Below are 13,864 nucleotides of genomic sequence, written 5' to 3'. Positions count from 1 at the left end.
ATTAATACATGTGCATGACAAGAAGTCAGGCGGCCTATTCGAATAGATTTCAGGGTTTCTTTTAAAATATAACCTACATTTTAATACATAGTTTCAGATGAGCAGCACGTTTTATGCCAGATTAAGTAACAAGTCTTTCTTCTCTTTGAACACTAAAACAACATATAGAATTCTTTGAACACTTTTTACACTTAGATGCTTCGGTTTAATGTGACAGTTTTAAAAAATGTAAAAGCTACACCTATTGGTTAAATTGTTAATGTAGTGATGCATCTAACCTACAAATACTATAATAATTACAATAAAGGTACCAAATTTAATCTAAATACACTTCTTTTGACAGTCATCTTATGCTTTGCTCTATACTTTTGTACAACCCGCCCCCAAACACACACCCCACATTTTTAATCAAGCTTATTCAAGTATAAAAATATTGGCCAAGAGTTACCAAGCGACAAGTGATTTTGGAAGCTTCCATTTCTGGGCCCTGTCGTTGGGACATTTTAAAGGGGCATGATTTCCAGAAAGTGCTATAAAGTTGCCAAACACTCCCCTTTAAGATATCTCAGTTTGGGCATCCAAAAATGGAAGCATCTGACATCAGTAGTCCCTTCTGAAAATCTTGGCCATAACACCATACTATCTCAATGTTTCTTTTCAACGTTTATGAGGCAAGAACGTATTTTAAAGAATTTCCTCTCGCATATAACTTGTTAATCACAATAACAAGGAAAAATGTAAATACATGAAGTGCCTGTTTATGGTTAAGAACTGTTCCTGCTAAAAAAAGACATCTTCGTTTCTGAACTCTGGTAAACATTGGAATCTGCTAGGAGATATCCGTAGGCAGGCCAAGTTAGGCAGACATGGGCAGGTGTGATGCATTCTTCTCCCAAGAAACGGGACCTGGAAGCAAGTATTGAAAAGGTCAGAAGTAACAAGAGGAAGCAACGTCAACAGCAGGTAGCAACAGTACCCACTGGTATGCTGTAATGGAGGCAGTGACACGAGGTCATCTTTTCCTCCAATTTTATAAATAGGTCTATTGTAAAAATGCATTAACCTTAGTCATCAGGTCCCTGTTTTTCCATCTGTACTTCACACTGGTATCTGCATGCAGTGATCTAGATGGACTCCTGCCTTCATGACTCTTTACTCTGTACTGCCATTATGAAGCAGCATAACTGGCCATAGGAAGATCACCCAACTGGAGAAGAATTACCTAGTGGCATACAGCTCACATAATGGCTTCAATGTGTCACCCCTGCTTCTGCCCCCACTATTCCCTGTGCCCAGCAATTCCTGGCTTCTGTAATGGCTTGTTGGTCTTAACAGTGCTCTAAATTATGTCCAGAGAACAGATAGATCAGGATTGGAGAAGTTCAATGGAAACTTAAAAGCCATCTTTGTGCACAATTTCAAGTTGTGCTGTGCTTTTCTTGGTGTGTATATTTATATTAAACTGACAAAAATCCTGCATTAAAAAAATGTTGCTTGTGCCAACTTAACTCACTTCCCTTGTCCATATGCATTATGATACAGTGTTTGGTTACTTGATAATATACTCTTTTTCCACAGGATCCCTGCCTTATTCAGCTCTAGCAAGTATCTACTCAGCATGTGTGAAATACGATTTTATTAAGGCTTGCAATTTGGCCAAATTTGGGCATATTTTCATGGGGACAGCAAAAGGTACATCCCTAAGACAAAGGCCCTGCTTGTAAGCCTGGGGACACTTAGCTTTCCAAGAAAAGATCACTAGATTTTTTAAAAAACAAAATGCATTTCCCCCCAGACTTATTCTTGGAAACAGTTGAAACATTTTGGCTGAAACCTTCCAAAAAGCTCAGCCTGAGGCAGACACCTGGCATGGGAAATTTCAGCCCAAGTAGTTAAAGTTTGACAAAGCTACAAGCAATTGAAAACAAGGTCTTACAGTGGGAAGTGTCAGGCAATGTTAATCACAGACAGTGCTATTAGCCATGCCTATAATACAGATCTGTAGATTTAGAATGTAGGAACATCTTTTCCTTCCAGTTCTATTATTTCACAAAATTAAATGAAAGTAATTTGACTCTTTTCTGCCATAAAGCTCAAATATGTCCTTTGCATAAATTACAGTCTAATATTTCTATTATAGAAGTGCTCAGAGGCCCGTACATATACGTATGAAGACATTGGGGGATGATTCTCCTCTTACTTACACCAGTTTTATTTAGTGTAACTCCTAACTTACTTATATCAGTGGGAAAGGAGATTCAGACCCAGCACCTGTGACCCAAAGAACCTGCAGCCTAAGAAATCCTGTTATGTGTTTCTTTTATGTGTTCCAGAAAAAGGCTTGTCTTGGAATTGTTCTCTGCTATGACCTAGAGGCATGTGAAAAAGAATGGGATTAATTAAAATGTAGAGTGAGTGAAACTCTCCAAAAGAATGATACAAACATATTCCTCAGTCTAAAAACTGAGCAACTCTCAAAACAGGTACTTGCCATGTGATACTCTCATACTATCCAGAACCTACCCATAGGCCCAATCCTACAAGTGCAATCTCCAGGGAAGTCAAAGGGAGTTTCATTGCCACATAGGACAGATTCGAACCCAAGGAAACCAACACTTACATCCTCACATGCTTGTCACTAAAATGGTACGTTGCACTTGGCAGTGGCCATTAAGGACAGAGGCAAGTGGAATGTGGCCAAGTAGATAAAAAAAATTAAGAAGTTAGAAAAAAACCACATACAAAGCAGCTTAAAGACACCTGTCTTGGCAGTGGTCAGTGACTGCAGGGAGGACAATGTTCAGCCTGAACTGTAGTGGTCTCCCAGTTTGACACTCAAGCCCAAGCAATTTAAATGTCCTAAGAGGCCCACACAATTTCAAGGCCTCACCAAGCAATGTCTGTCAAGAAACACCCAGTGTGGGGAAATCCCCAGCTTGCAAAGGGCCAGCATACATGACTTCCATGCTTTCCCCGATGCCGACTGAGGAGAGAGGGAGGGTGAGTGCAGTGCTCTCAGACTATGCCCAGTTGACATATGGTCCCTGGGGAGTTTTTGCCAGTCAGCATACGTTAGAGCAGGCCCTGTTCTAACCAGAGCTGGGGCAGAGAATCAGAGAGCCATAATTGTCATCTGCTTTCCCTCCCACCCCATTAGGCTGCCTAGTGTCAGGGACTGGAGCCACTTCCCTAGGCTAGGCAGAGCCAGTTTTTAACCCCAGCTCAGTAGGAAGCAGGCAGTGGATCAGCAACTCTCTCCTCCCTCCACTTGCAGCATAGCAGGCAGCCAGCAGGGGAACTGCTTACCAGCTGCAGTCGGGAAGGAAGAGCAGCAGCTCAGAGCACAACTGGCTCACACCTGAGCTGCTGCTGATGCTGCAGGAGGAGTGGGATGCAGTTGGGAAGATGGCGCCCACTGTTGCCTCCTCCAAGCCATGGGGCTGATTCAAACACTTAAATTTAAAAAAATTACAAGGGGCAGCTCCAGGAGCACGTTTTGCATCCACAATCACGACATTTTTCACCTCATACAATTGACCTTAAGGGCCACAGAATGCACAGCATTCCCTAGAGATACGGTGACTGATGCATTACAAACAGAGAGAGAGAGAGATCTGACAGGACACAAATTCACAAATTCATCTTCATAGTCACAGGGTGTACATAGCTGGGTTGATCCCTAGTGAAACAACAGTTTAAACCTTTTACTGTACAATATGTACAGAAATAATAGTTTATTCATTTTATACATGGAAAAGTATGTTGGGGTGTGTGGGGAGATTGGTGTTTAATTTTGGAGGAAGGACTGTCCAGTGCTTAGGGCGTAGCCTAGTATTTAGGAGACCTGGGTTGTAGTTCCTGCTGTACCACAGACTACCTGTGTGATCTTGGGCAAAACAGTCTCTCTGTTCCCCATCTGTAACATGGGGATAACACCACTGCCCTACCTCCCAGGGGTGTTGTGAGGATAAATATGATAAAGATTGTGAGGTGCTCAGACACTAAGCAAATGGGGGATGGACTTTCGATAGAAACTAAAGGGCAGGTCTGCACCAAAAAGTTACATCAACCCAGTTACATCACTCAGAGGTGTGAAAAATCCACATCCCTGAGTGATGTAGTTAAACCGACTTAATCCCTCACGTAGAAAGCACTAGGACAATAGAAGAATTCTTCTATCAGTGACGTTACTGCCTCTTTGGAGGTGGATTCACTACAGCCATGGGAGAACTCCTCCCGTTGCTGTACGGGAGCGTCTACACTGAAGCGTGGACATAGCCTAAGGAGCAGTTTTCTGCAGTAAGTGAAATGCTTTTAGTGGTCTCAGAACAGTTGCTACCAGTCAGGAGTCCACCACACAAACTAATCATGTGTTATTTAACACAGGTGAGAGATTCCGCCCAAGTGAGCGCAAGGCTAATCTTTCATGAAGACTAAATTGCCTCACAGTGTAGGTTAGTCTTTGCAGAGTGCGTTTAAATTCAATGGCAAAACAGCGCGGGCAAGTATAAACTGAAGGTGTGTGGTTTGTATCTGACCTGCAGACGAATGAAATGTTTCAATATCCAGCAGTCCTGATCTCTCAGTCCTCACACACTAAATATTTAAAGGAGAGGAAAGAAACCTTGAGGAACACGTCCCCCGCTTTATCTTTGAAAATATTTAATTTCACAGAGTACAGTAAGTCAACTTTGCTTTCTATCTGTCAAGTACAGTAGCCTGGTCAAGAGCATAAGTTAAAATTAACCTTGTAAAAGCTGTAAACGTCAGTGACCAACTGTAAACCAGATCTGGATATTCCTCTTTATTAACTGTACCACTGTGTACACACAGCTAAAGAACAGAGTGGACATTATACATTATTGTAATAATAATTAATAATAATAAACTCATTGAACAACTAGGTCCTGATGCTCATTCACAGTGAAGCTTCCTTACTTCCCTCTGTTAATGTAAAGGGGTCTTAAAATGGGAGTAAGTGACATTACTTAGTGCAATCTGGTTCCTAATACCTTACTGGAAGATTTAAGGGTATATTTTTAGCTAGACTGAGACCTGTATTTTCTTTCAGGTAATGAACTGCAGACACAAAGTTGTGAAGTTGTGCCTACAATCAGCTAGTCAGAGATACAACTAGTTTGTACTGCACTCACAGATCTGAAATTAGTATCTTCTACACATGGCTACTCTTAGGTCACATATTTTCTTTGGCATGACCTTCAAGACCACCCAGTTTTAAAATTATGGTCTCAGACCTGTTGGTAAAAACACTTTCAAAATGAATACATGGTTCTGATTCCATTCTATGTCAATTTCTCTCCCATTAACTTCAATGAAAGGACTAAACCCTAACAAAGTTTAGCTCAATGCACATAATTGTAAGTAGTATTTTGGGTTACGTGGATGCTGTTGACTATGCTTGGAAAAGACTTGGATCATGCTTTTAGGTTTGCAATTAAAGTTAAGCATTGTGACAAGATATTCCAATGTGGCTTGTACTGTATATGAATATCGGTCAGAGCTGGATGGTCAGTCATATGTTTTTGAGGATCTGTTTAGTAAAAGTAGCCTTTAATCAGAATTCTCAAATGCAGTTTTTACTTTTTTGGAAACCAATATCTTTTTTAATGGCTTTTTGTGGCATTAGTGGATCTTTAACAGTAAGAGCACAACTGGCATTGATGTGGAATATCAAGGAATGCGCTCCAATGAATATACCAGGTGCCTACCGATGTCATTATTTGTGTGACTACTGTAGTTCTTACTCACTAGAGTAGTTCCACTGAAGCTACTGGCACTTACTTGTATTACCAAGGATTACTTGCATGAGGAAGGGCATCAAGAGTTGGGACCTGGAACTGTGAAATACTGTTTCTATCAAATAATGCAAAAAAAACTATACAGTACTTTTGACCTTGGGTTTTCTTCAGAATAATTTTGACAGTAATATATTTCTTTATGTATGTTCCTTCAATGCTGTTTCCATAAAGAAGCAAACTGCTGGGTATTGTAACTGACACTACGGATCCCTACGTTTTTACCATGTATATTTTTTTATGCAATTTGACTTACACCAAAATATATTCACATTTATTTCTGCCTTGTCAGTTTCAGTGTTGTAAGAACTGCCATTAGTACATACTAACTTTAATACTCAAAGGATGACATTCTTCTCCCAAGTCGCCCATAGGCGTGCACATTCGGAGGCTGCGAATCCAGAGACTAACAGCGCAGCACATGCTGCCCCCACACTGTAGATCCTTGTCGCAAGCCTGAAGTTTAATAAACAGATAAATAGTATTAGGCAAACAAAAGCACTCCAAAAATAGCACAGTCCACTGCTTTTTGCAAATGTCTGAGCTACACTTTTGTGTGGGAACCTTACAATACATTGAAAAGATAGCAAGCTACAATGGCTCCTTTAACATTTATAACAACAGAATCTAGACTTGTATGTTTAAACAAGCCATGACTATGGAGGGGGTCTGGATCAGGGCTGACGGATCAACTCTGCCACCAGGTCCCTCCCATGTATCTGTGAGGGGTAAAACTGGCATCAGACTACAACCCCCATTCAACTTCCCCAAATGCTGTCCTGAATAGTGATGGCCTTAAGCGTATGCTGACGTTCTTTCCAATTCATGGCCTGAGGTATTTGTAAAAGGAGTAGAGTGTGCCAAATAGATAAGTGGCCCTGTCTTGAAGAGAAGGTAATGCTGAGAAATTCATAAATGAATGTAAAGATTTTTGAATCACTTTTCCTTCTAGATTCTAATGCTAGTGTTTTATGGTTGAGTGCCTTTGCAAATGTAAGACCATATTATACTTTTATCAAAAAAGTCCTCTTGGAACTAGATAAAATAAAAGCTTAATCAGGGATGTTATGATTACTATCTAGACCATATTCTGCATCTAAATTAAAAGGGGTTTTTAGTAACTAAGAGTAGTTTGGCATAAACAGTCCACACTCAGATAGGTGCTGATGTGAGCTGTAGAAGGAGGGGCTGTCCATTGTAAATTTCAACCATTGGTTTAAGGCATACGGTACTTATATAAACACAAAATGAACTAGGAAATGCTTTGTACATTTTGAAAACCAAAAATTTATGAGCAAGTGAAACACTGGGGTTCAGAAGTGAATGACTATACATGTTTATTCCTGTTAAACTACATTAAAAAAAAAACCAAAAGGTTATAAGGATTTTAATTATAGCATTAGAGGGCCAAATCATATTCTGCTTGCTCAAGTGAGGAATCTCACTGAAGTAATGGGCCTCATCACATAACTAAGAAACTGAATCTGACCTCCCCCTCTTTGTCCCCCCCAGTATCTGACAGCAGGACTGACAGGCAAAAAAGGGTTTTGATCAATTGTCTCAAACAGGCAAACTGAGAACAGGATGCATAAGGAATCTTAACTGATCTGAGGGAGACATTACCGTCTATTGAAACAAATCCTCATTTTAGAAAAAAGTGCTAAAGTATCTTATACTGGGATTTACATGATAAATGCCATTCTGTGTACTCCCCCCAGGTAAATATTATGCCATATCAAACTCACATCAAAATACATATTTACTGAACAGATAGTAACTTAGAAAAAGCTCTTGGGGCTAGGGAAGAGCAATGAAATAGCATATGTAACCAACCTGTGTAGCACTCACATTAAAATATATATTTAATAAATTCAACAGCAGTTACAAACCAGTTTAAATACATAAAAGCAGCAGAGAATCCTGTGGCACCTTATAGACTAACAGACGTTTTGGATCATGAGCTTTCGTGGGTGAATACCCACTTCGTCAGATGAATACCCACTTCGTCACATTCATCTGACGAAGTGGGTATTCACCCACGAAAGCTCATGATCCAAAACGTCTGTTAGTCTATAAGGTGCCACAGGACTCTCTGCTGCTTTTACAGATTCAGACTAACATGGCTACCCCTCTGATTCTAAATACATACTTACCGAAAAGACTAGTCTGACTCTAAAACTGCTGTTAGAACCTCTCAGGTAGATGATGTTTGTTTTCTAACCTTCCATAAACAACAAAATAAATCTACTGGTCAAATTCTGCACTAGTGACACCGGGATAAAGCCACAATATTGCCACTGATTCAAAATAAGTTCTTTTGGCTTTACAGCAGAGTTTAGCAGTGGTGCAACCACATGCAAAAAGTTTGAGGAAGACAGAGTAGTCTGAGAATGCAACCCCACTGAGGACACATAAACAAGACGATTCAAAAAGGGGAGGGGCTTCCTCTTTGTTCTCCTGTTGTCCTGTCTCTGGAATTTGGTCCTTTAATTTTGTATACAAAATTAAATTATTAAGTCTGTCATTTGAGGTGGGGGAGAGGGAAGATGCTAACACTACCACTGCACAGAATCAAGTTTTAACTAGTTTCAGAGTAGCATGTCTGGGTGCTTATCAGACCTATCTTGTGCTGGTGCATTTTGAATTAATCAAATGCATGCAAATTTACAGCATTCATTGCCCTGGTCTTGTGAATGTTGTACTGCTGGCAATGTTTTCCCAGAAGGCAGGGAAACTCATGCTTCTGAACATGAACAACAGACTGTACATTTGACTACCATGCTACCCTTTATGGGTCATATTCTGGCACCCGTGCTCACCCTGAGTAGTACCTTACTCCCCAAGGAATCCCATTCATTTCAGTGGGACTACTGGCAGAGTGAGGTGTTACTCAGTGTCAGTAAGGGTGGTAGAACCTAGCTCTGAAACAACAGTGAATACATTCTAAATAACAACACCACTTAAGGCATTGTATTAGTCAATATTCCTTTTCAACCTGATCTTCAGCTATTTCCTCTGGAACCCAACGAAGGTTTTCCCTCTAAGAATTAAATTACATTGTCCCAAATCCCTGCCATTCACTTTTTAGGTCCCCACTTTCTCTTATCTCCAACCTTTAACTTAAACTAATATTCCCCACATTTGGGGCATAACACAGTGGTTACTTAATGACATTCCTGCTCCTCAGTCTGCGTTCAACTAAATTCTTGTGGAAAACCCTGGTAACTTTATGTATGCTTTATTTGTGATTTAGTGTCTGAACCAAAGTCGATTTAAGTTAATGGAAAGACCCTTCCTGACTTCAATAGGCTTTGGGTCAAGCCCTTAAATCAGACATGCCAACCCCATGAAAAAAAAATGCAGAAATTGGGATTGTTTTTGGCTTAATTAGCTTGTGAGTTGCTTGTTGGCTAGCTTTTGGCTTGTAGCTTCTTTTTTTTTTGATCAGCTCCCAGCAAGCAGGGGCAATGGGGGAAAGAGAGTCGGGGTGCACAGCAGGCCCACCACAGTCCCAGACTGCACACCAGGAGGGATCTAGTCACAGAGTGTTGGGGTTCTTAGGGATTGCCTTATTTTGAAATGGAATTAGCTTGAGTATGTCTTATTGTGACAGTCGAGGTGCTTATTTACTGCGGGAAAGTTGGCAACTGTGCCTTAAATTCACAATGCTCATGCATGCTGAGTGAACACTAAAAAGAAAAACTAACAACGCATTCAGCCAGTGTATGAGCGTACATGGTAAAAGGATAAGTAAAAATACATTTCAGTTTCAAGCAAATAGCATTTTATAATTCTAACACACTTTGCTGTTCTAATCCATTTAGTCCCTGCTTACTATTCCGTTCTTCACTATTAGCTTTTTTACTGGGGTTTTTAATGCTTTAAAGGTGTAGCTAAGACTTTATTGGTAAATATTTAGACTGGACCTACAGTGTGGCCGGAAATATTCTTAATGTAAAGAGATTTTCAAATTCTCAGATATTTCAGAACTCCTTCACAGTTTCCCATGTGCAAATAAACAGGTTCTGAACCAAGTATTCCCATTAATTAGACTGGAACCTTGTAAAACAATGAAATATCTGTTGCCATGAATACAATTTCTAAATGGTTACATTATGTCCTGAAAATAGGCTTTAAGATGTCCAAAGAATGTAAATGCTTAACTATTAATCTAAAGCAAACATTGAAAAAGAACAGTTTTTACTTTAAAATAATCTAGCAGTTTTTATTTAAACAATGAACTTATTAGAAAAATTGTATTTTTCACCCCAAAAGTATATTCTAATAATAAATAGCAATGAACAATTCGCTATAAACTAATGGCCAGTTCAGGAAAGAAAAAAAAGAGAGAAAGAGACCGTAAAGCATTGTGTTTTCTGAACCTTTAAAGCAGGTGCATTTTAATGGATGAAACCAATAGAATAATCTCAGAATGTATTTAAAGGAAATTAAGCCTGTACAAACATTAGACATTTTAAACACCAATATTTAAACTGGGCAATCGGAGACAAGTTATAGAGGGAAAATGAACGGACAGTAGAGTTTTTAAAACTCTAAATACATTAACACACAGTAAACCCTCTCTTAAATAACCATTCAAGGGATGAATAAAATTGGCTTCTTAACAGAGATACTCTTCTAATAACACTAATTCTCTTAAGTATGATTGAGGATAGGTTTGGGAGATTGGTCCTGTTTTGAGCAGGGGGTTGGACTAGATGGCCTCCTGAGGTCCCTTCCAACCCTGATATTCTATGAGATCTTTTAGGGACAACAGGAAGTTAAATGATTAAGTTTCACTGCATATTAAATGTTTAAACTGGAAAGTACCATGGCTAGTTCTTTAAAGGGACACACAGTCTACAAATCTCAGATAGAACTTCAAGGGAAAAACTGACAGCTATCAATCCATCTGCTGGAAATAAGCTAAAGAGCTGAAAGGAGGTGGATTTCCTTGTGAGAAAAGTGAAATCTTGTGGTAAGTTATGCAAGAAGAAAAGCAAAATCAAAGGGGGGGCATTAGTTGTTTCTGGGAATTGGCTCCAGCCTTGCTTTTCATTTTAACTAGTTACAAATAAAACATCAGTTGCAACTAGTGCGAACTGTCCCCCTCCCAGGGCCAACTCGTCTGGGCTAAAACTGTCATCTCCACCCTGCAGGCTTCAGTGGGAGATCTGCGTGAGGCAGGACCACAGGGTGGGACCCTGGGCCTGGACACAGCTTGGGGGTGAAGCTCAAACCAAGGGCAGGGATGTTCACCAGTCAGAAAAGTCATTTCATCTCCTTTAACAAACTCTTCCTACCCTACAATAACTCCCTATCTGGTGCAGACCAGGCGCGGGCACCTTTGCACTGAGTGTGCAATAACACCCGGCCAGGCGGTGGCAGAAAGGAACTTCATTGGGAACAGAATAAGGGCTCTGCTTGCTCCTGATGCAGCAGGTGCTGGCAGAACGCAGTGTGGGCAGGTTAGGCACCCAGCACCCACAGGGTGTAACAGGAGAGACCCCATTACTTCCCAGCACATACGACCATCCACCTCCATAGAAACCCCCCAACATCAGGGACCACTGATCCCCAACCATCCCCAGAGACCTCCAGGACCTGGGACCTTCCCCCACCCCAGGAACCCCAAACCATCCTGCAGAGACCTCCAGGTGCCTGGGACTACTGACACCCCCCCAGCCCACTAGGACCACTCACCCCCAGGACACCCCCAGCACCTAGGACCAGGAACCTCCCACCCCCCTAGACACCCCCAGCACCTGGGACCACTCAGCCCCCCCAACACCAGGGACCACTGATCCCCAACCATCCTCAGAGATCCCCAGGACCTGGGACCGTTCCGCCCCTCCCGGGAACCCCAAACCACCCCCCAGAGATCCCCAGAACCACTCAGCTCCTTGACCCCCGTCCCAGGATCCGGCTCAGCCCTGCCCCGCTCCCAGCCGGGCGGCAGAGGGTCGCTCCCCCCCGGGGCCGCCGGAGCCGGGGGCTGGGACGTTAGCGCGGCGCTGGGCGGGCTCCCAGGACCCCCGGACGCCCCCGGCTCTCACCCCGGTGATGACCGCGGCGTCCCCCGCGGAGAGCAGCAGCAGCAAGAGGGGGGCGCAACGCATGGTGCCCGGAGCCCGGTGCCCGGCAGCGCTGCGCCAGGAGCGGGTCCGCCCCGAGGGCAGCGGCGGCAGCAGCTGGAGGAGCAAAGCCGGGAGCTCGGGCCGCTCCCGCCGTTATAAAGCTCGGGGCTGCCATTCAAAGGCAGCGTGAGTCACCCACCCGCCCCGGCTGCGCCGCCGGGAGAGCCGGAGAGGGGGAGAGACGGGGGGGGCACGCCCACGGGGGGGTAGGAGAGCGACACACCCACCCACCGGGGGTAGGGGGAGCAATACACCCACCCACTCACCCACTGGGAGTAGGGGCAGTGACACACCCACCCACCCACGGGGGGTAGGAGAGCGACACACCCACCCACGGGGGGGTAGGGGAAGCCACATACCCATCCGCTCACTGGGGGTAGGGGAGCGACACACCCACCCACCGGGGGTAGGGGCAGTGACACCCACCCACTGGGGTAGGGGGAGCAATACACCCACCCACTCACCCACTGGGAGTAGGGGCAGTGACACACCCACCCACCCACTGGGGGTATGGGGAGCGACACACCCACCCACTCACTGAGGTAGGGGCAGAGACACACCCACCCACTCACTGGGGGTAGGGGCAGCGACACACCTACCCACCCGCTCACTGGGGTAGGGACAGCGACACACCCACCCACCCATTGGGGGCATGGAGAGCGGCACACCGACCCACCCACCCACCGGGGGGACGGAGAGCGACACTCCCACCCACCCACTCACTCACTCACTCATTGGGGTACAGGAGCGACCCACCCACCGATGGGGGGGCGGGAATGGAAAGAGGCGCACCCAAGGGGACAAGGAGAGCAACATACCCATGCACCCACTTGTGGCAGAGGGAGCAACACACCCACCCACTCACAGGAGGAACGACACACCCACCCACTCCCTGGGGGCAGGAGGAGCGACACACTTACTGGGGACACAGGGAGCAGTGCGCTGGTACAGAGAGGGTTGAAGTGGCACGCACAAACATGCGAAACAGACACGAAGTTGATGCAGTGGTGCTGATAAGAGAATTGTGTAGCGGGGGACACAGGACAATGCACACAGAGTGACAAGGCACAGAAAGAGAGGCATGAAGGCCAACACATTGGGCTACATATGCAGTGACCAGAGGCACCCATGAGGGAACAAATGCAAACACAGGGATGCAAACATGAGTACAACATACACACACGCTGTCATAGAGGCACACAGGTGTTAAATGTGATGGCTAATGGCTAGTCCACGTAGAGGATAAAGAGCCTGGTATCAGTTTAGGGGCCTGTTTTTTGTAGCTGTATATGTGGGGGGCAGGGAGGCTCATTAGACACAAGACATTCATTCAAGGAGGCATTGGGCAATACACATCCTATCTGTGATTTGCCATTTATAGTAACTGGAGCTGCCCTGGTGCTGACTTGCATGTCCAAGTTTTGCCAGTGTCAGTGCAGCTATAGGGAGGACTCTCACATGCCCTCCTTCTCGCTCAAGGGTTTTTCTGAAACAACAATATTTAGAGGTTGTTTCTTGAATGCATTCATCTTATCTCCACTATGTCTACACTACCACTTATGTTGGTACAATTGATGTCACTAAGGGGTGTGAATAAGCCACCCCCTGCGCTACATAAATTACACCGACCTAAGTGCTGGTGTAAACAGTGCTACGTTGGTGAGAGAGCTTCTCCCACCGACATAGCTGCCACCACTCCTTGAGGGTGGATTAATTAAGTTGACTGGAGAGCTCTTTCTTATTGGCTTAGAGCAGCTACACTAGAGACCTTAAAGTGGCACAGCTAACTATTCTAAATAGCAACTCAGGAGCCGTAGGAAAGCACTCTCTCTTTCTCACTCACATTGTCCCCCTTTTTTCCTCCTCTCTCTCCATTTTCCTTCCCTCTTTCCTTCCCTCTTTTCCTCACTT

At 43.9% G+C, this 13,864-nt stretch overlaps 1 protein-coding gene across 1 annotated transcript; it reads right to left on the bottom strand.

Moving 5' to 3' along the window:
- On the bottom strand, positions 1-11,944 carry PROK2 (prokineticin 2). The gene is made up of 3 exons (XM_032795982.1): positions 11,873-11,944; positions 6,147-6,272; positions 1-906 (listed from the first exon to the last, which is right to left on the bottom strand). Exons 1-3 carry the CDS (start codon positions 11,933-11,935, stop codon positions 781-783), a joined length of 315 nt encoding a protein of 104 aa, XP_032651873.1. The 5' UTR covers positions 11,936-11,944; the 3' UTR covers positions 1-780.
- Between the last annotated feature and the right edge of the window lie 1,920 nt (positions 11,945-13,864).

Source organism: Chelonoidis abingdonii, chromosome 17 (assembly GCF_003597395.2).
Source record: "Chelonoidis abingdonii isolate Lonesome George chromosome 17, CheloAbing_2.0, whole genome shotgun sequence".
In the NCBI taxonomy this organism is placed as follows: domain Eukaryota; kingdom Metazoa; phylum Chordata; order Testudines; family Testudinidae; genus Chelonoidis; species Chelonoidis abingdonii.
The sequence above is the reverse complement of the archived record's forward strand: the minus strand, read 5'-3'. Positions and strand labels throughout refer to the sequence as shown.

Excerpts from the sequence above, each read along its gene's own strand:
- PROK2 (XM_032795982.1), bottom strand. The coding sequence starts at position 11,935 with ATGCGTTGCGCCCCCCTCTTGCTGCTGCTGCTCTCCGCGGGGGACGCC. Across the intron at positions 6,273-11,872 it reads ACGCCGCGGTCATCACCGGG|GCTTGCGACAAGGATCTACA; the intron begins GTGAGAGCCGGG and ends ATTAAACTTCAG. Across the intron at positions 907-6,146 it reads GTCATCCTTTGAGTATTAAA|GTCCCGTTTCTTGGGAGAAG; the intron begins GTTAGTATGTAC and ends ACTTGCTTCCAG.